This window comes from Lucilia cuprina, chromosome 5 (assembly GCF_022045245.1).
Source record: "Lucilia cuprina isolate Lc7/37 chromosome 5, ASM2204524v1, whole genome shotgun sequence".
Lineage (NCBI taxonomy): Eukaryota > Metazoa > Arthropoda > Insecta > Diptera > Calliphoridae > Lucilia > Lucilia cuprina.
Window position 1 is genome coordinate 47512930 of NC_060953.1, and position 22880 is coordinate 47535809.

Below are 22880 nucleotides of genomic sequence, written 5' to 3' on the forward strand. Positions count from 1 at the left end.
ACATGTTTTTCAAAGGTAACTTGATCAAAAAAAAAATCAAATAATACTTTGGTTGAAAAATGTAATGAAAAACGTGTGTTAAGAATTTTTCGATCTCACTCCTTAGTAGTTGTTAAGTTTAGTAAACAATTTAACAAAAAAAGATTAAATTTTAAAGCGAGCAGAAAACGAATTTGTTAAACACTACTTTGAACTAGAAAGTTGCAGTATACAAACACCTTAAGATCTTAACGATCTTGTTTTATAATTTTTTAAATTTCATATTTTTCGGATATAATGATCGATCTTTAAAACAAATTTATTGTATTAAATATAAAGATCGTAGATGTTACAAATGTCTACTTTAAATTGGAAAGTTGCAGTATACAAACACCTTACGATCTTAACGATCCTGTCTTATAGTCTTGTTTAAATTTTATATTTCTCTGATATAAAGATCGATCTTTGAAACAAATTTATTGTATTAAATATAAAGATCGTAGATGTTACAAATGTCTACTTTAAATTGGAAAGTTGCTGTATACAAACACCTTACGATCTTAACGATCTTGTCTTATAGTCTTGTTTAAATTTCATATTTCTCTGATATAATGATCGATCTTTGAAACAAATTTTTTGTATTATATATTAAGATCGTAAATGTTACTTATGATATGATCATTTTATATTTAACTTCATCAATCATAGTGGTTAATACAAAATTTCGTAAGAAATTTAAACAAAATTTGAAAAAAAAATTAAAAATCTAAAAAAATTCCAAAATAATGACTAAATTCTTTATGCAGTCAGACAGACTATAAACTACAATCTTATATGTATTACTTACATATAAATTCATTATTATCTTATCAATTTTGAAAATACATAATAAAAAGAAAATATTTATTTTTTTAACAAATTTTCTAAAGATAAGAAACTCAAGTTAATTGCAATTTAAAAAATATATATATGATGAATGTCTAATAAATTGTCGAGGTAAAAAAAAAAACATACAAAACCCCCCTTAAACAACCTGGAGCCAGAGAATTGTAATGAGAATAGCGAGTAATTTTGAAAATAAAATAATAATAATTTCAAAGTTAAACATTTATTTATAATTTGTTTTTTAAACAGTTTGAAAGTGTAACGTTTAGAAGTGAGTAACACAAGTGTTAAATCAGAGCAGAAATAGTGAAAAACACAACGTGTTTGAATTGAGAAAATCTATTTTTTTTAAAACAATAATGCATGTAAATTGTTAATTAATAATATTAATAATACAATTAACAATATAATTTATTTCGCAAATATTTAGTAATAATGTAAGTATGTGTGTTAAATGTTAAATTTTATAAAAAAAGTTGAAGTAATTATTAATTTAGTGTTTTTTCTTTGTTTTTGATTAATAAATTCTTCTTCACTTGTCAGACAATTCACTTTTTTTCTGTTGTTGTGTTGTGTATATTTTCATTAAACAATTAAGAAATCAAAATAACAAAAAATTAAAATAATTATGGCGGCGGCGTATTAAAACCGACACAAAACTAACTAGGGTTCTATAAATCGATTTTCGAATAATCGAACAATCGACTTTTTGTCGAAAAAAAAATCGAAAAGTCGAAGTCGACTATTTTGTTCCAAAAAATTCGATAACTCGACTGTCGTCTATAAAAAAAAGTCGAAAAGTCGACTGTGTAAATAAAAGTCAAAAGTCGAAAAGTTGAAAAAATGGATAAGTGGAAAAAAGTCGAAAAGTAAAAAAAAAGTTGAAAAAAGTAGGAAAAAGTCGTAAAGTCGAAAAAAGGCAGAAAGAGTCGAAAAGTCGTAAAAAGTCGAATAGTCAAAAAAGTCGATAAGTCGTAAAAAGTCTAAAAAAGTCGAATAGTCGCAAAAAAGTCGAAAACTCGAAAATAGTAGAAAAAAGTCAAAAAAGGTGAAAATTTTAAAAAAGAGGGAAAAAAATCAAAAACTCTAAAATAGTCTGAAAAACTCGAAAAAAGTCAAGAAGTCGAAATGTCGGAAAAAGTCGACTATTTATAAAATACTTAAAGTCGAAAAGTCGACGTTTAATTAAATAAAAAAAGTCGAAAAATCGACTTTTAACTAAATGCAAAAAGTCGAAAAGTCAACTTTTCGTTTAAAACTATAGAACCCTAAAACTAACCTTTCATCATCCCTCCTATGAGAATCCTGTGTTAAAATCATCACTTCTTCAGTTCTTTTTCAGTAAATTCTACTTCTTTTTCGCTTCTTTGGAAGTTCTTTATTTTACTGAGTTGGAAATGTTTATAATTTTTTAACAGGTCTGACAAATATTATAATCTTCCCAGATATACGATTGTTTTTGTATTTATTGATATGGGAGGTACAAAGAATCGAATTAAAAGAACATCCCTAATATGACAAGCCTGTGTTAAAATCATCACTTCTTCAGGTTGGAAATGTTTAAGATTTTTTTAACAGATTTGTTTGTCTGAGGTCTCAGATCTGCAAATATTATTATCTAACTCTTATAGTTTCCCATATATACGAAATTTCTTGTATTTATTGATATGGGAGGTACAAAGACCTCTATTGAGATAATACCAGCTTGATGACCTCTATTGAGATGATTCATTCTACTTCCTTAATTGCTAGTCTAGCCATTTTCTTCACAAATGTTCTCATCAGAGATACAAGCCGTTGCAAAATGATCGGCGGCAAAATTGTTAATACGAAATTTAAGGCGTTTCACCTCAACAGCTAAAAATCTGGGAATAATTGAGAACTCATATGGGAATTGCCACCCCCATAAAATTACTCGTACAATAATTGAGATCTATAGCTATGGGAGTTGCCACGCCCACTAATGTTTTGAGTTTCAAATATTTTATTCGTACAAAATGCTAAGATCGTAGCATTTTTAGTTTTCTATATATAAAGATTACTTAAATCATGACGGGCGAGTTTTGATTGGGTAGCTATATATTATAAAATATTCATATTGCCAAATTTTGGAACTCTAGCTCTTGTGTTTATAAAAAATGCTCTTTTATATTATATTGGCTCTCAATATAATATAAAATATATAATTCATTTATATTTATATAAAGACAAATGGATACATACATATTACGGATCCGTATAGGTCCTGGAGTCGATTAAGATTATATGTCCTTAAGTCTATATCTTTATTGATATACATTTTCGTTTTGGAATGGCCTAAACACCTCGCCTTTGGTGTCAAAAGGAAAAATTCCCTATCACTTCAACCTCAGGTTTTTTATCATATAACTTTTTGGAATGGCATAAACGCCTCGCCCCCCTTTTTTTCTCTCGGTCCAAGGAAGCCCAATAAACATTTTTGAAATCGGCCTAACCCCCATGTAACCATTCACCCCAAATTAGGGTTCTATAAATCGACTTTCGAATAATCGAACAATCGACTTTTTGTCGAAAAAAGTGGAAGTCGGCTATTTTGTTCCAAAAAAGTCGATAACTCTACTATCGTCTATGAAAAAGTCGACTTTGTAAATAAAAGTCGAAAAGTCGGAAAGAGTCGAAAAAAGTCAAAAATTTGGAAAAAGTAGAAAAAAGTCAAAAAGTCGGAAAAAGTCGAAAAAAGTCGGAAAAAGTCGAAAATAGTCGGAAAAAGTCGAAAAAAGTCGGAAAAAGTCGAAAATAGTCGGAAAAAGTCGAAAAGCCGAAAAGTCGACTATTTATAAAATATTAAAAGTAGAAAAGTCGAAAAATCGACTTTTAACTAAATGCAAAAAGTCGATAAATCGACTTTTCATAAAATGTAAAAAGTCGAAAAGTCGACTTTTCACAAAATGTAAAAAGTCGAAAAGTCGACTTTTCATAAAATGCCAAAAGTCGACTTTTGGTTTCAACTATAGAACCCTACCCCAAATAGAACATTTAATCTCATAATTATGTTAAATGTTCTAGTATCTCTTGCAAATGCGACACAACATAGTTTTGTATAAGACTTAACTTTACTGAAGACTATTGCAATGGGCATGTTAATTTGAAAAAGGTTTTCAAAATATTTTGAACGTTAAAACTAAACTTTATTATGCATAACTTATATTGAACTTTTTTAAAAATCTAAAAATTGTCATAGTTATCATTTTACAAAAAACTGTGACGAAGTGGTCATAAAATTCGTTCTAAATGACAAAACTTTTAAATTTTTGTTATAAAGTATTTCAACATTATACTGTTAAAAACTCTCAATCGATCAAAAGAAATTGCTCTTTCAAATAAGATCTTTATCAAAAATTGATTAACTTAAAAAAATCTTCATAATTTATCACTTAATCCCTTGTATGACCGTAATTCCCCACTCTTCCACAATAGCAATAAAAACAATCTTTTGATATTTCAACATCATCCAATAACGGCATATAGTGTAATAATGATTATTGTTACAACAACATCAATTGTAAAACATTATTATGTATTAATAATAATGTTTATAATAGAGTAGTGTTGTTGTTGCTGTTGCAACAAATCTATAATGTGCTGTGGTGTGTGTAATTGCAACGAATTTACTTTGGAGAGTTAAGTTATTTCAAGTGTGAAGCTTCTACTCATAGTGTTATTCTTCTTGTTGTTGTTATTACAACTCTATGTTGTGTTCTTCTAAAATCGTTTGTGAGTTTTCTTCTGCGATCAACTCAATTTACATTTGTATGTACATTTGTATGTACATATGTATGTCATTATGTTTTTGCTTAAAGAGTAAAGTGAGTGTTAGTCAATCATCTGGTCGATTGAAATAAATAAATGTGCATGTTTTCTTTATCGTATCGTTTCGTATTGTTGTTGTTATTCTTTGGTATTATTTTTTTTTTTATTTTTAATTTTCAATATGTACTCACAAAAGAAACACTTCCAGTCTACGTTAAATGAAAAATACACTACAATTTGTTGTGTAGAATATAAAGAGAGCGTAGCGTGTGAGTGCAAATTAAAAATTTTTTTAATATGTTCTTCACAGTGGGCTAAAAATAGCGATGTTTTAAATGCGAAAAAACAACGGAGCTATAGTCTAGTCTATAGTATAGTCTATAGTCTAGTCTATAGTCGAGTCTATAGTCCAGTCTATAGTCCAGTCTATAGTCCAGTCTATAGTCCAGTCTATAGTCTAGTCTATAGTCTAGTCTATAGTCTAGTCTATAGTCTAGTCTATAGTCTAGTCTATAGTCTAGTCTATAGTCTAGTCTATAGTCTAGTCTATAGTCTAGTCTATAGTCTAGTCTATAGTCTAGTCTATAGTCTAGTCTATAGTCTAGTCTATAGTCTAGTCTATAATCTAGTCTATAGTTTAGTCTATTGTCTAGTCTATAGTCTAGTCTATAGTCCAGTCTATAGTATCTATACTCCGGTCTAGAATCTAGTCTAGTCCATAATCTAGTCTTTAGTCTAGTCTATAATCTAGTCTACAGTCCATAGTCTATAGTCTAGTCCATGGCCTTGTCTATAGTCGAATCTATAGTCTAGCCTTTAGTCTATTCTATTGTACATCACTTTTTTTTCTTCTCCCTACCCACTGTGCACTGATAAATATTATTACTACTCTCACACACAACTGAAAAGAGCTTTAAATTTTCATTTTACTTAAGTTTCTGCGGTTGTTACTTAAGATTCTTAGTTACGGTTTGACGCTTTACTGATCACCATCAAATAAAGTTACGCAAAGCTTTCGGGAAAAAACAACAACCTGCATATTAATACGTGAAAACGCGGACTCAGCCATACGTCAAATAGAACAAAACTGACAAGAAGCGTGTGCCATTCTTAGGCTAAGAAAACGCAAGAAAAGAAAAAGTAATTTTAATATGCAAACAGTGTAAACGCAGTGTAGTAGAAAAAGAAGAAAAATATATTTTTTTACGAAAAAAATGTATGTTAATCAATAATTATTTACATAATTAAAAAGAATTTTTGTAAATTAAAAAAAAGTAATATTTCCGTTTTATACATGTGTTTAAATATGAAAGTTGATATGTACAACCTTTTGCGGTTTTAAATAGTAAACGTAATCTTTGTGGTTCTGAAATTATAGAAACATTTTAACAACAAGATCCCTTAACTGATTATAATTATAAAATTATATATAGATGAAGAAAGAAAAGTGTTTGATAATCTCTGAATAAATAAAAATTAATTATAATAATAACAAAAATAAATAAAAACAGACAAACTGTTATTATTTATTTCTTTGTGGACTTAGAGAGCGAGAGATAAGACATGACAAGTGTAGTGTAGTGAGATGTGATTGCTATAATTTTTTTTTCTCCTTTAACAAGATCGATCTGTTTGTTGAGGCAAATAAAACTCATACAAGTATTTTGATCTTTAGTTTGTGGGACCACAAATGCGTGTTATTATCAAGTCTTTGAGTATTTATCTGCTGCATCATTAATTGCAAGACATACTCACTTTGCAAAAATTAATATTTATTCTTATTGAATTAAATAATGCATTTAAATATTTAACAACAGATTTCTTTTAGATTGTTAATGTCTAGATTATTTTTTATTATTTTATTTTCTTGATGTTTTTTAATCATCCTCTTTTGTGTTCCTCATTGAACACTTGATATATATAATGTCATTGAGTTTAAACAGATGTGGAAACATTTTAATGGAATTTTTATTTATTTTTTGCAAAAATTACTTTTTATTTTGAAGTTTCAATTAAATGGCTTAATTTATTATTTATATATATTTTTTTAAATTTTATCAAAAAAGAAAATAAAATATTTAATGATTTCTTAAGTATTGAATTTGAATCATCAGTGAAACACGGTGATTAATAGGGTATATAAAAAAATTTAATATTGAATAATTTAAAATAAAACAATGTTGATACGTATTTTATTATAATGAATGACAACAAATGTTTATAAAAAAATGTATATTAATAAATTGAAAAGCATTAATTAAATAAATCATATAAACAAATCAAGTATGATTAATAAATTCCATGATTTAATCGAAATTTCTATATATTTATATACGAAACCAAGTATGGTTATTAAAATAATAAATAATTGTATTTAAATTTATTTGCAACAAACAAATGAATTGCATAAAGTATATAATAGTATAGATAGATAGAGATAGATAGATAGATATATAGATATATAGATAGATAGATAGATAGATAGATAGATAGATAGATAGATAGATCGATAGATAGATAGATAGATAGATAGATAGATAGATAGATAGATCGATAGATCGATAGATAGATAGATAGATAGATAGATAGATAGATAGATAGATAGATAGATAGATAGATAGATAGATAGATAGATAGATAGATAGATAGATAGATAGACAGATAGATATATAGAGAGATAGGTAGATAGATAGATAGATAGATAGATAGATAGATAGATAGATAGATAGATAGATAGATAGATAGATAGATAGATAGATAGATAAGTAAATAGATAGGGAGATAAATAAGAAATCTATTCTGAACATAATCTACAAAACCTCGCAACAAAAATGTGCTAATGGTATCTAAGTCCGTAGTGTACGCTATAAAGTCTAACTATTACTCTAAGGTCAATCAGTCCGAGTTCTCGATAGCGTTACAAATGCTTGTCTGAATCTTTTGACAAGTCAATCTAATTTCATAAGATATTAAGGCCGCTTGGGTATTCGACATTACAAATAACTTTAATTCTCGATTTTGATATTCGATTTGTTTTAAATTATCTTTTTTGAATTATTAGTAATCCTAGTAACTACAACACACCTTAATACTTTAGTTTCAAGATTAAACGTTTCTATTTGCAATAATATCCAACATTCTTAATTAATAAATTATTTTGTTATTTTCTTTTACATATTAAATGACAGACACCCAAACCAAAACACTTCTACATTATTTGGCTGTATGTCCGTCTGTCTCACTTTTCAATTAGTAACTTGTTATTTAGTTTTTATTTATTTATTTATTTATTTATTTTTTTTTTTTTTTAATAAAAATTCAATGGGGTCATTCACACAAACGTGACACCGAATTTTAAATGATAATTTAAAATTTCGTTTTTTTTTCTTTGTTAACACTTAACTACATTATTTATACATTTACTCAATTTGTTTTAAAGGAATTTAGTCTGTCCAATGGGTTTTAATCAGGTGCAATTGCTATTTGCAATGTAAAGTGGAAATGAAATTATTTTCAATAACAAGAATTATTGAAATAAATTAAAATTGAAAATTATACAAATAAAATGTGCATTTCTATTTATATTTAATTGTTTTAAATTGAAAAGAATATATGCAATATAATAACAAAATGCATCGGTTTTTTTAAATAATTTTAAACATAGTTTAAAGCAAAAATATGATAAGTAACATAATGGCAATAAAAAAAATGTATTAAAAACAAACAAAAGAAATCAAGTAATTTGTTATAAATTAAGGAGAATTATTAAAAAATCTAATTTTTTTAATTATGTGTTTTAACAAATTTTTGCATTTAGTAGGGTACTTTTGTTATTAACGACCACAATATATTCTTATCATTTTCACTTTCAAATTTAAAATTTTTATCTTTCGCTTTTTTCCTTTTTAATTTTACAACTTAATGCCGCAAATTAAGGTCAACATTTCCCCATGAGTTTTTAAGTAATAAATTTGTCATTTACAGGCATTAACGAAAAAATAAAAAAGAATTTCTAAATATGTAAAAAGCAAAAAAAAGATCATTACCATATAATGACTGACTTTTTCAGATTTTCCTCCTCAAAACAAAGCATTAAACTTATTCTTAATGCCTTTTCTATTCTCAGTTGATTACTTTCCACTTTTACAACAAAAAAATTTTTAATTGAAAATGAAACTTGTTTCTGGTTTTAAGAATTTAAATTTTTAATTACTTTTTACTACTGTAGATTAACCCCACTGTGCTGTGTTTTATTACAACAACTAGTACTTGTGTTTGTAAAATATTTAGTTTAAGTCTCTGTTTTTGTTTAGTTGCTTTTATTATTGAGTTATAGAAATTTATTTTGATTGTCCCATAAATTGTCTTTAGTTTTGCTGACAGTTGTCGCCGTTAACGTCCGTCTGTAGTTTGTACTTTTCTAGAGTAATTAAAATCATATAAACATATTTTTATGTAGGTTTCAAAAACGTAAATGCTTTTCCCTTTTTATTTGAATTATTTGTATTTATTTTTTAAAAATTACCCTGCAGTTTTAAAGGTGTTAATGGCAAACATAGTTTTTATAAACTCACTAGTTACTTTAAGGTTTACTGGTGGCCTTTAAAGTAGGTAAATACCAAAAATATTGGGGTATATTGATACCTTTCCTACGAACTTAATGGAGATTGGAAAAGTAGAGTTAATTATGGACCGATCCTCATAAAATTCGGTATATAGGTTTAGGCTTGTGATAAACTTGCTTATATCGAATTTCAGAGCTAAACTATTAAGCCAACAATGGGCGTTAAAGTCACTTTTGGGGGAGACTATATATGAGGGACAGGGTTAATTATGAGCCTATTCTTATAAAAATTTATAGAGAGAATTTTGCTCATATAAAACTATTTTCTGTAGAATTTCACATTTTTAAAACAGTTATGGCTGTTGAAGCTGTTTTTTTTTTTTTTTGTTTTTTTTTTTCGGGAGGCCACTTGTATGGGGGCTATAAGAAAACGTTGACCGATATTGCTATAGGGAATATTTGTATAAAATTTCAACCCGTTCGGACTCTATCGTGCTTTCAACAGACAGATGGACGGACGGACAGACATTACTAGATCGTTTAAGAATTTAATAAGGACCCAGAATATATACATTTCATGTTTAACTATGATCAACATTTCGATGTGTTACAAACGGAATGACAAAATCGATATACCCCCTATCTTTTTTGATGGGTGGGTATAACAACTATATAAAATCCTTAATTTCTTTTACAACAGATCTTTTGAAATATACCAGGCCGATATTGGAATTGTTATGCGCTCTAATTTTATACACTTGTACTCGTTAGATTGTGTTTCCCTTTAGAAAACATGCCATCACACTTATATCGGACTTGCCATTTCTAACGAGTTTCTTGGTCTCCTCTCGATAGGATCACTACATATGATCTTTATAGTTCTAACCACACTTTCACTTTTTCCCAATAACCATTAATAGGATCCCATATCGGGATACCTGTTCTAATCGCCTTCATATAAAAAAGTTAATGTGAAAACCTTTTTAAATTATTAGCAAATAAAATTTTCATTCTGCGTTTAGTTTTCTGGATATAGTTCCAATTAGTGTTTCTAAGGGCTGCTATATCGGCAATAACATCGACCCAAGGAGGGGCTGGCAATGACAATGAAACGATTAACTGTAATCTTCCAATACCCCATGTTTGTCTCAATCTTACATTGGACTGACTGAATATGAGGTGGCTTTTCGACCCCCCGCTGTTTTGGGTCGTCTTGTGGCACTGATTCCACATTATGTTTTTAAAACTATATAAAGGATCATGTTATTCCATAATTTAAACAAGGAATCAATTTTAGGATTACTTTAATGTAATGCAGGGATGGATTATTATTGACTTTTTAAACTATATTCCCGGGGCATTTGTATAAGGGCCAGGTAAATTCGTGGACCATTATTGTTCATTTTTAAACCTTCTCAATACAGAATATTTATAGAAAATATCTAACTAATGTATAGATCGTCTTATAACAGTATTAGGACCCATATTATCTAGGTCCGTTAATGGGTCTATTACGAATATTTAGATGAGAATGATAATGTGAAAACCAATCAATAGTTATACAAATAGTTAACGAGCCAAGTTCTAAATGAGAAAACTCTTAATATGATTTCATTTGTCCCTCGGGAACTGGTTTTTTGAACTGTTGATCATTCATTTTTTATTACGAACGATCGTCTACGAACAAACAAATAATTATAAATTCAACAACCTACATTTTTTTCTTCTTTTTGTAAATATTTTATAAACTATTGTACAAGTGCATTTTGTAAATGTTTTTCTTTTGATTGTTGTATCAAGACCGTATCCTTCTTGAATTGATTTTATAAAAAGTGTTGTCAAGTTTTAATGATTGTTGGAAATTGTTGGGTTTACAAATCGCTTTGATCGCGTAGAATGCTTTAAGCAGAAGTAAGGGTCATAAGCGGCGCACGAATATGTCAGCTGATTTTGACAATTTTAATTATACACAGTCAATGTTACTTGCATTCATAACAGGTAAAGGAAACTTCACACGATCACACTTTACGTATGTAAAGTCAAATAAAAATGAAAAACGTATGATTTATATTTTTTTTTGCTTTCCCGATTGATATAAAACAAGAACAAAGTAAGATGGAAACAGCTGTAAGATAGAAACAGCTGTTTTTTGTATGTGTTTACATAAAAACACATCTCCGATCTAAGGCGACCTGTTTGTTTTTTGAATAATTTTTTAAAAATAAAGAGAGCCAAATGACTGTCAAATTATCCATCCGTATTCTCTCTCAATGTGTGATGGAAAACTTCATATTAACAACATCAGAATATGGGTTCAAAAGATAATGCAAAGATGCAAGCTGGAATGAATGCCCTTACTCTTTATAAAGTTTATAAAAATTACAACAAAAAAATTAATTTAAGATTATAAATATTAATTCAATGCAGTTTATTAAAAATGCCTTAAATCCCCATAAAAACTTGTTTTTTCACATTTAAAACTTTACACTGGAAACTAAATGATTAAATTAATAAATAAATGTAAATTTATTAAAATGACATAAAACCACAATGAATCATCATTGGCAACAAACATATTAATGTAGAAAAAAAACGACAAAATGTCAAAAATATTTTAACAATAAAAACAGCTTATTTGTCATTACCTTTAACAGAGTAATGAATAAATTATCAATCAATTGTTTAAATCTGATATTACAATATTATTTTTTAACTTCCCCCTTTTCTGTTCTCTCTTCACAACAATAGTTTATTACTTTTAATATTTATACAGTAAGTTCTTTTTTATTGTTATTTGATTACATTTACAAAATTTTTGAATAGTTTCCAATCAAGATGAAAATAGTTGAATACAAAAATAAATCAAGTGCTAATTGAAAAAAACTCTGTTTAAACGTTATTTTCTTTGAAGTTTATAAAATATTCTAAGATTGAAATACACGAATTAGTAAATCACGAGTTAAATAATAATGAGAGTGCCCTACGGCTGGTAATAGAGGCAAGAGGGGATATTTTACAATTTGCTAGGAATGATGAATCATGATTTTTAAATAACATAAAAATAATGAAAAGTTTAGTCTAAAGTCTAGTCGAAAGTCTAGTATAATTTATAGTCTAGTCTTTAGTCTAGATTATAGTCTAGTCTATAGTCTAGTCTATAGTCTAGTCTATAGTCTAGTCTATAGTCTAGTCTATAGTCTAGTCTATAGTCTAGTCTATAGTCTAGTCTATAGTCTAGTCTATAGTCTAGTCTATAGTCTAGTCTATAGTCTAGTCTTTAGTCTAGTTTTTAGTCTAGTCTATAGTCTGGTCTAGTATATAGTCTTTAGTCAGGTCTAAATTCTGGCCTACATTCTAGTCTATAGTCAAGTTTATAATCAATTTTATAGTCTAGTATTTAAGCCAGTCTATTGCTTAGTCCTTAGTTCTGTCTATAGTCTAGTTTATAGTCTATAGTATTGTTTATAGTGTGGTTCATTTTCCAGTCTTTAGTCTAGTTTAATGTCTAGTCTTTAGTTTGAGTTATAGTCTAGTCTATTGTCTATAATATAGTTTATAGTCTAGTCCATAATCTAGTTTATAGTCAAGTCTATAGTCTAGTTTATAGTCAAGTCTATAGTCTATTCTATAGTCTAGTCTATAGTCTAGTCTATTTATTGTCTTGTATATAATCTAGTCGATATTCCAGGATCCATTCGCATATACATACATATATAAACAATAGAATATATAAAATCGAGGAAAAAAAGAAATATATAAAAAAATAAAATTTTTGAGCTGGATCCGAGGCTACTATAGTCTAGAAAATATACAAGTCTATAGTGTAGTATATAGTGTAGTCTATAATCTATAATCTCGTCTTTAACCAGTAGTGGTAGTCGGAAAGTAAATAGATAAGAGATGGCAAGAGTTTGGTGACAGATAATTAAAAATTCTCTCATTCTTTATAACCAAATAAATATACCGACTACTTTTTGTAGGGTCAGCAAGAACAAATTTAAAATAGATTAAGTTTTACACATTTTTTAAAAACGAAAATTTATATTCTCTACACAAATTGAAATTCAATATTTATGATAAAATAAAATAAATAACAATTTGGTTACATATAACCCACAATTGGCCTGCAGTCGGTTCCCACTATAAATTTGTATTTGTTTTTAAATTTTTGTATGAAATTTTCTAATTAAAACCTATGCTCATCTATATGTAAACCGGAGAACTTTAAAAGAATTGAGCACGAGTGGAAATTATAGTTTTTATTGATGTAATTGAAACTTTATTCTTGAATGTGTGTCATCTTGAATTAGTTTCTTCTTTTAGAAAATAATAATAATCCGCGCACATGAAATCCAAAAATGTGAAAAAATATTTTTATACCCACGACAGTTGTTTGATAGTTATGAGTAAATAATATGTACAAAAAACCATCTTTGTTTAATAAATAATTGTCTTGAGATGAAGAAGAAGAAAAAATTATTGAAATAATTTATGTATGACGTTTGAAGCAGCATAATTCAATTCAAAACACAGCATGTGAGTAGGTAGTCAGAGTACAATGGGAACGTTAAGCGATCAAAGAAGTTAAATTTGTTTAGTATTTTAGAACAAGTATCATGAATGGTTCATTGGGAATGATAATCAAAAATTTTAAAATTTGTCTACTGTCGTTTGCAGCTACAATTGTGTTTCTCTTCATACCCCACATCTAATTGCTCTTTCATGGCATGTGCAATGAACCTCACTAAGAAAAAGCATAAAGAAAAACGAAAAAAAAAAACAAAATAACTTAGAGAAGACGTAACAAATGATCACAACAAATCAACACAGCAGTACGATCATCTTCAACACTGTCATCCTAAAAACACACCTTAAAAACGTGAGACATAACAAAGCGGGCAGGCGGAACAGATCGGCGTGTAAGCAGAAAATGAAAAATAATGGCACAAAACTACACTATGCACTTTAAAGTGCAAAAAAGTGCAGCATCCTCTAAAAAAAGTAAAACAACTAAAATCTATTGAATACAGTTGAATGCAGTACATATATTAAGGTCAAAGTGTGAAGAGTTTATAAATAAAATATTGGAAACAAAAAAATACTTTAACATTTAGAAAACTTTGAGTTAACGAGTAGTGGTAGTCAGAAAGAGAGAGGTGCAATAGAAAAGGTGTGAATTTAACAAAATACTTAGTAAATACAATTTAGTTCATTTATAATTTATTTTCATTAACAGTCTATAGGAATCTGAACTTTAAACAAGAAATTAACATTGACTATTTAAATAAGTGAATGGCGAGAGGGTGTACTCAAGGGGAGATCATTAGCAATACCATATATGAACCTTATTTATCAATTATCGCTAAAAGTTAGTAAATAGATAAGAGATGGCAAGAGTTTGTTGACAGATAATGAGAGCAAGGAATAGTTAGTGACAGGGATGGGAAATTAAGTAATATAGTACACTAATTTTTTTCATGATCTAGTTAAGAGTCTAGACATTATTCTAGTCTTTTGTCTACTCTTTAGTCTAGTTTAAAGTCTAGTCTATAGTCTAGTCTATAGTCTAGTCTATAGTCTAGTCTATAGTCTAGTCTATAGTCTAGTCTATAGTCTAGTCTATAGTCTAGTCTATAGTCTAGTCTATAGTCTAGTCTGTAGTCTAGTCTATAGTTTAGTCTATAGTCTAGTCTATAGTCTAGTCTATAGTCTAGTCTATAGTCTAGTCTATAGTATAGTCTAGTCTATAGTCTAGTCTATAGTATAGTCTATAGTCTATTCTATAGTCTAGTCTATAGTGTAGCATATAGTCTAGCCTATAGTCTAGTCCATAGTCTAGTCTATAGTGTAGCATATAGTCTAGCCTATAGTCTAGTCCATAGTCTAGTCTATAGTCTAGCCTATAGTCTAGTCTATAGTCTAGTCTATATTATAGTCTATAGTCTAGTCTATAGTCTAGTATATAGTCTAGTCTATTGTTGAATCTATAGTCTAATGTCTAGTCTATAATTCAGTCTTTTGTATAGTTTTTGTTGTAATCAAATGTTTACGAATATACGAGGTCATAACACTTTAAAATAAACGATCTGGTAACTCTTAGTTATTTATTGCTCTGTTTTTTTACTTTCAAACATAAAAAATTCAACTAAGCGTTAAATATTTGCATTTTAAATTTTTGAAAAAAAATGTCTTAATATATAGACTAATTAAATACACAAACAACTAAACAAATGTCAACTTTATATATAAACTTATAAAACGTTTATACTTGAAATTAAGTAAAAAACTTAGCACAACGAAAATCCCCCACTTTAATTAAACATGTATAAGCAAAATCTTCCTAAATCGTTCTTATTAAAATAATTATAACTTTTAAACAATTTACTTAATATTCCTAATTAAATAATAACAACAAATGTTTGATGATGACAAGTTTATGCATGCCATAAAATTTATTTTCAGAACAAAAATGTTAATAAGTATAATTTTAATTTGTTTCTTTTTAGAACCATAAATGTAGTGCTACGTGATTTCTTTAATTCTAAACAAACAAAAAAGAAAGAAAACACCACTTCTCCCTTCCTTTCCCTTGGAACTTTTCAGTGTAATCATGTCATTTTCTATGAATAAATTAAAATCCATTTTACCTGGCACTCAAAATGGTTCTATGGGCTCGAAACGTCAATCGGAAAGTTTAGAACCTGAAATCGGTTTTCAAATCTCAATAGAAGCCAATGCTAGTGAACAGAATGGTGCCAAAACCGTTATACCCGAGTTAAATGTAAATCTAATAGCAGCCCGCCATCTACCGGCTTTGTTTGGCTTTAAAATTGTTCAGGGTTATTTGATCAAGGTAAGTGGCGAAGCTTTTAGTAAAGTCACAAACCTCTATGGGTGTTTTTTGTTTTAATGCTTTTCGTTTTGTTTTATAGGTAAAGCTTTTCCCTGGCCATAAACGTTTGGATAGCAGCATACAAACAAATTCTTGGCCTAAATTTAATGAAACCTTCAAATTTCCCTTGGCTCCAGATATCAAGTGAGTAAAGGGGATAATTTTAAAATAGATCAATTTTATGTTAAGATCAATCAGTTTAGTATGAATTCAAAAATTCCTCTAAAGTACGGTTCTTTAAAATGGGGGACAACGCAAAGGAACTGTGACTGGTTTAAGTTAAAAACTTTTTGCTTTAAAACTGGAACTAAATTCATAGATTTATGAGATAATATTTAATTTTTCAGATATTGTAACAATTTTTTTATTTGATCACTTAAACTCTCAAATTTATATATTAAATAATCAAATCAGTCAAAATGACTTATGACTAAACAAATAATTTTCATATACACAGACCCTCCATGAAACATTCATCACGTCGTGGCAGCAAATCAACAGCACTAACTGAATTTACGCCTGAAGAACTATTTGCTGGACAATTTGTGGTTTTTACAGTTTATGCATTATTGGAATTACCGCCAACGGTAAGTGAAATACAAATATGAAAAAAATTTATTGAAAATTATATAAACATTTTTCTTAACCACTTGCAACAATTTTTCAGTCATTTAATCGTTTTAGCAAAACATATCGCTCATTAAAAGATAAAAGTTCAAATTTAATGCAAAATATATTTGAAACTAGTCCCGAGAAACCGGCGAATGATGATAAGGAAAATAAAACCAAAGAACAGGAAAAGAAAACTAAACGTAAATCTCAAGATATAAATCCCAGGGATTCTATGCCACCTTTGACTATTAGTGAATCGAGAAGAAATTTGGGTAAGTATTGTGACTATGAGTTTTCACACACACACATACATACATACATACACACACCATACCAAGTTTTGAACTGTCATTTAAATTAACACCTTTTTGCTAACATCCGATTTAAATAAAAAAATGTTTGCTCTTTTTAGGTTCGGTTACCTGTTATTTGCAGCCTAAACTTTTCAAACGCAATTCTCGAGGCATGTTCGCCACAGAAGAACTTTGGATGCCTATAAAGGATATAAATACTACGGTTAAGAAACCCAGTAATGACAGTAATAATAATGTAAGTAAAACGGGAATAATGAAAAATTTTGAATAATTAAATGGCGACATGTTAATAAGGACTATAGTCTGCTATAGTGGTCTATTGTCAGTGCCATAGTTAGGACTATAGTCAGGACTATATTCAAGAATATAGTTAGGACTATAGCCAGAACTTTAGTCTGGACTTTAGCCAGGACTATAGTCTGGACTATTGCCAGGACTATAGTCTTTTCTATAGTCTGCATTATTGTCAGAACTATAGTCTGTTCTTTAGTCAGGCTGTAGCATAGTCTATGGCCTGGACTACAGTCTGGTCTATAGTCAGGACTAAAGTCTGGTCAATAGTCATTACCATAGTCTGGTCTATAGTCAGGACAATAGTCTAGTTTATAACCAGGACTATAGTCTGGTCTATAGTCATTACCATAGTCAGGACTATAGTCTTTTCTATGACCAGGAATGAAGTCTTTAGTCAGGCCTATATTTTGTTCTGTAGTCAGGACTATAATCTGTTCTGTAGTCAGGAATATAGCACAGGTTATAGTCTAGTATTTGGCCTGGACTATGGTTAAGTCTATAGTCTGGTCAATTATAAGGCCAATAGTCTGGACTATGGTCAAGTCTATAGTCTGGACTATGGTCTAGACTATAGTCTGGACTATGGTCTAGTCTATAGTCTGGATAAGGGTCTAGTCTATCGTTTGGATTATTGTACAGTCTATATTACGGACTATACTAGAGTCTGAACTATAATCAAGTCGGTAGTCTGAAAGATAATCTAATCTAAAGTCAGGAGTATAGTCTAGTCTATATATGGACTACAACTTACCTACCTACTCTATAATCTGGAATATAGTCCTGGTATTATCTGAACTATAGTTTAGATAAAGTCTGGACTATATAGTCTATACAGTTTAGCCTATAATCTGGACTATAGTTTAGCCTATAGTCTGGACTATAGTTTAGCCTATAGTCTGGACTATAGTTTGTTCTATAATCTAGTCTATAGTCTGCACTAAAGTCTATTCTATAGTCTGGACTAGGCTGTTGTCTAGTTTATAGTCTGGACTGTAGTTTTTTCTGTAATCTGTATAGACTATTCTCTGATCTATATAGACTACTGTCTAATTTTCTAATTCTAATCTATAGTCCAAATTATTGTCCGTAGTCAGGATTAAAACCTATTCTGCAATCTAAGTCAAGTCTATAGTCTGTACTATGGACTGGTATATAATCTTCATTCAAATTTACTTTGTAATCTGTAGTCTGGACTTTAGTCTAGTGTAGTCTGAACTGTAGTCTTATATGTAATCTATATATACTATTATCTAATATATATAGACTACAGTCTACAATTCTAGAATATAGTGTGAACTATAGTCTAGTCCATAGTCAGGACTGTAACCTATTCTGCAATGTAAGTTTAGACTAAAATGAAGTCTATTCTATAGTTTAATCTTCATTCAAGTTTTGTTTATAATCTGAACTGTAGTCTCGCCTATAATTTGGATAATAGTCTAGTCTACAATCTGGAATATAGTCTGGACGATAGAATTGTCTATACAATAAACTAGTTTATAAAATAGTCATAACTCGGGTTCAAAAATAATCTAGCCTCTAAAAATATATTCCAATCTATTGCCATTAACATTAAAAATCTAAAGTAACGGTACTGAACAGTTTTATAATTATTAACTTTTAAATTTTTTAATAATTAAAAACAAATTATTCTATTAAAATGTCTATTTTTTATAATACTTAATAATATTTTTTCTTCAATTAAACAAATAAACTTAGTCACCTATAAAGTTATTAAAGCAACAAGTATAAAATTATTAAGTGAAAGTTTCTTATTACATAAACAATAAAATAATATAGACAAACTAAAAACAACAGAAAAATATTTCAATTACTAAAGGTCAAGCTGGACTTAGTGTATATTTTCATAATTAACTTGTTAAAGTTTGAAATTAAATTAAATTGTTAAACCAAGCGTTTACTTTGTACAATAAAATTAAATATTTTCACAAAATAAAATAATAAAAAGAAACTTTTTCTTTTCTTTCCAGCAGTTGGCTAACTCTACCAAAGGTGTTGTTGAACTTGTCTTACAAATACAAGATTGTAGTGAACCCATTGATCCCACTCATAATGATAATGGCAGCACTATAAATATCGACTCTTCCACACTAAGTCTTTCGAATGGCAAAGAGGGTAGCGGCAAATCGGCCCAATCTTGGAATCGTATGACCTCCGAAATGAAACGTAAAATGGGTATGAGAAATGTCAATACGAAAACACCTCACGGTATGGTGCTAAAAATCACTACCGCACGCATGAGATGTACGAATAAGGTGAAAGATGAATTAGAGGCCACTGCGGGTAGTGTTTATGTCAAGACAACGGTATTTGAACATGGCATTTATATAGATTCTTGGAAATCGCCAAATTTCTATCCTTCACTCTCTACCAAATGGGAGGTAGGCAATGTAGAGCCCACCATAACAATACCCCTACAGAGTTTAGATAATTTAGATAATATTTTAATAAGAACGACATTGGCCACTAAAACAAAAATGGCTAAGAAATTAGTATTAGGCACTGTGGTAATTGGTGGACCTTGTGCTGGTGCTTCGGTGAGCGATAGTGGTGCTGAGCATATGGCCACTCTAAGAGAGACAGCTTTAAATGAACGTGTTGCCATGTGGCATAGTTATCAATAGTAAAATATGTAATAATTTTTATGTTTTATAATGTTTTTTTTTATTTATATAATCATATATTTTTAATAATTTTTTGTTTTAATTAATTGTTAACGTATCCAAATTCGACAGAAAAATCAAAGCAATGAAATGTATTTTATTTTCGATAAGAAATTTATATTAAATTTAATTTATTTTAAATAAAAAGAAATTAGTAAACCCAAAAACTATACCAGAGAAAGTATTTTTTATTTGTAAATATTCAAACTTTTTCGAAAGTTTTAGACAAGGGACTATGCGTTTAAATCGGAAAGACATATCCACGATTAATATAAGTCAAGGGCTATTTAGAGACTGATATATGATTTTATTTATTAGGAGGCTATTTAGAAAATAATCAGAGATTATTAACGTCTCGAATAGAGTATAGTTTATAGATCGTTCCATAGGCTACTCAACAGTTTATTCTATAATCTAGTCTATAGTCTAGTCTATAGTCTAGTCTATAGCCTAGTCTATAGTCTAGTCTATAGTCTAGTCTATAGTCTAGTCTATAGTCTAGTCTATAGCCTAGTCTATAGTCTAGTCTATAGCCTAGTCTATAGTCTAGTCTATAGTCTAGTCTATAGTCTAGTCTATAGTCTAGTCTATAGTCTAGTCTATAGTCTAGTCTATAGTCTAGTCTATAGTCTAGTCTATAGTCTAGTCTATAGTCTTGACTGTTCTAAGAACTGGATAAAAGTCTGAGAAATGCTATGCTTTAGCAGCGAGTATAGCAACATGTTGCTTTAAACACTTTTTAAACATTTGTTTATAAATAATTGTAAGTCAACCAATTAAAACATATATTAAATATATTTATTAATTTTCTTTTAATATTTCTACTTAAATACTATTTAAAAGTTGATATCAAACTTTTTTCAATTACAGACTTCAGCATCATCATCATCATTATGTACCCTTGACTTATCAATTTACACTTTTATAATGCCAGCAAATAGACAATCTATAGAAATATAGTATATTTTCCTAAATAGGTTTTCAGTGTAATACTTGACGCCACCTCAAGACCTAAAACAATAAAATGATCTTGATAAAGATTCTTTCGTTGTGTTTCTTTTTTCTTTCGTTGCATTTTGTAGATAGAATTCAAGTAGACGATTGATTGTCTTTTTTGTTTCAGTGAACGACAAGTGCATGAGTTTCAATTTGAATTGGAAATTGAATTGAAATGATTCTATTCATTAAGCATAATAAATGTCAATAGCTAGTAAATAGTAAGTTAACGAAATTATTTATTTACGTTTTTTTGTTCTTTTGCTTCTCTCTATTGATAAATTAATTTTTCTTATAAACTTTTTTAGAAAACGGAGATGGGATGTTGTTGGGAATTGCAATAAATTTATAACATTCTGGTTTTTAAATAGCTCTTTAAGCTGGAAATAACTTTCGGAATTGTGTCATAAAGTTTGAATAATAAATTTTTCAAATGAATGCAAATTCTTTAAAAATAAATTATAAGAAGAGATCAATAGTAATTGAATACTCCCATATCTGTTGTTTACATCACTTACATGTGTGCAACACTTTAGTGATCAGACACTGTTTGCATTTGAATATAAACAATCTAATCGATTTGAATTGAAATGCAACAATATATTTTAATTAAATACTGTTTGTCTTTTTTTTTTTTTCAATGTTAAATTTTGCCAGACACCAGCAATTAGCAATTATTCATAACTTAAAAATACAAAATGGCAAAAAAATAACCATTAAATTAATTGTGATAATGCATTTTTTATAAAGTGTTAAATATAAAGTAAATTATATAAAATTATTAATTGCAAGCGTTCAGGTAATAATTGTAATTAAAGAAAATTAAATAATTTTATGTCAATTAGGTCTCGAAAACTTTAAATAAAAAACGCTTCTAAAGAAAATAATATTGTTTAAATTATTAACCCTTTAATTGCATAAACTTCCTTCAAAAATCCACTATTTCCTTTTAAACTTAAATATACACCAAAATCTTTAGCAACATGTTGCTATATATTGTTTAATGCACTCTCAATGCACTTATTTTTCTCACCTCCAATAGCTCAACAACAATAATACTAAAAACAGTGCAATACCCCAATATTATCTCGAGAAAAATAAAACTCAATGTGTTTTCGTGTGTTTAATAAATGTGGGGTTTGTTTTCTTTTTAGCTCCCAACGAAGGTGTGAAGAGACTTTTATGGATTAGTGAGTAACTTATAGTAACTCGAAGAGAATTGTAAACAAATCCAAAAAAAAAGAGTGATGTATTTGTTTTGTTGTTTGTGGTTTTTGTATGTGGATTATGCAGAACAAATAGTACTACAGAGTATCACAATGATCATGGGGGTAATTTTTTGTTGTTATTATTATTGGAGTAGTGTTGCTTATTTGTTTAGATTTCAGAGTCAAATGTTGTCAATTAGAATTAGTAAATATGTTTTTTTTAGAAAAGATCAATAACTTAGAAATGGTGCCTAATTAGAGATCTATGGATTGCTGTTTCTGTAGAATCTCGATTGAGGTAAATAGGAAATTGCTTAAATGTTTTTACTTCCTAGTCTATAAGCAATAGATCATAGTACATAGTATATTCTAGTTTATAGTCTAGTACATGCCTAGTCTATTGTCTACGTTTTTCTTCTATAGTTTAGTCTATAATCTAGCCTATAGCGTAGTCTATATTCTGCAGTCTATAGTGTATAGACAAGCCAATAGTATAGTTTTTAAAAAAGTCTATAATCTACTAGATTCTATAGTCTAGTCTATAGTCTAGTCTATAGTGTAGTCTATAGTCTAGTCTATAGTGTAGTCTATAGTCTTGTCTATAGTCTAGTCTATAGTCCAGTCTATAGTCTAGTCGATAGTCCAGTCTATAGTCTAGTCGAT

At 28.7% G+C, this 22880-nt stretch overlaps 2 protein-coding genes across 5 annotated transcripts in view; one reads left to right on the forward strand and one right to left on the reverse strand.

Annotated features, from left to right (window-relative positions):
- Positions 1-2596, reverse strand: part of LOC111687692 — a 4951-nt gene extending 2355 nt beyond the window's left edge. The window contains exon 1 of the mRNA XM_046952519.1: positions 2566-2596. Within this exon, the coding sequence (XP_046808475.1) occupies positions 2566-2596 (31 nt within the window). The remainder of the gene's footprint in view (positions 1-2565) is intronic.
- A 3011-nt stretch (positions 2597-5607) lies between these two features.
- On the forward strand, positions 5608-20190 carry LOC111687690. Of its 4 annotated transcripts, none has more exons than XM_023450157.2 (7): positions 5608-5869; positions 15724-16070; positions 16150-16253; positions 16567-16696; positions 16777-16993; positions 17134-17270; positions 19321-20190. In XM_023450157.2, exons 2-7 carry the CDS (start codon positions 15828-15830, stop codon positions 19972-19974), a joined length of 1485 nt encoding a protein of 494 aa, XP_023305925.2. In that variant the 5' UTR covers positions 5608-5869; positions 15724-15827; the 3' UTR covers positions 19975-20190. The 4 variants fall into 4 exon arrangements, with proteins under 4 accessions (XP_023305925.2, XP_023305927.2, XP_023305926.2 ...); XM_023450159.2 differs by having other exon boundaries at positions 19324-20190; XM_023450158.2 differs by having other exon boundaries at positions 5608-5793.
- The last annotated feature ends 2690 nt before the right edge of the window (positions 20191-22880 follow it).

Coding starts and splice junctions, on each gene's coding strand:
- LOC111687690 (XM_023450157.2), top strand. CDS start 15,828: ATGTCATTTTCTATGAATAAATTAAAATCCATTTTACCTGGCACTCAA. Junction 16,994..17,133: donor TGAATCGAGAAGAAATTTGG/GTAAGTATTGTG, acceptor TGCTCTTTTTAG/GTTCGGTTACCTGTTATTTG. Junction 17,271..19,320: donor GTAATGACAGTAATAATAAT/GTAAGTAAAACG, acceptor TTTTCTTTCCAG/CAGTTGGCTAACTCTACCAA.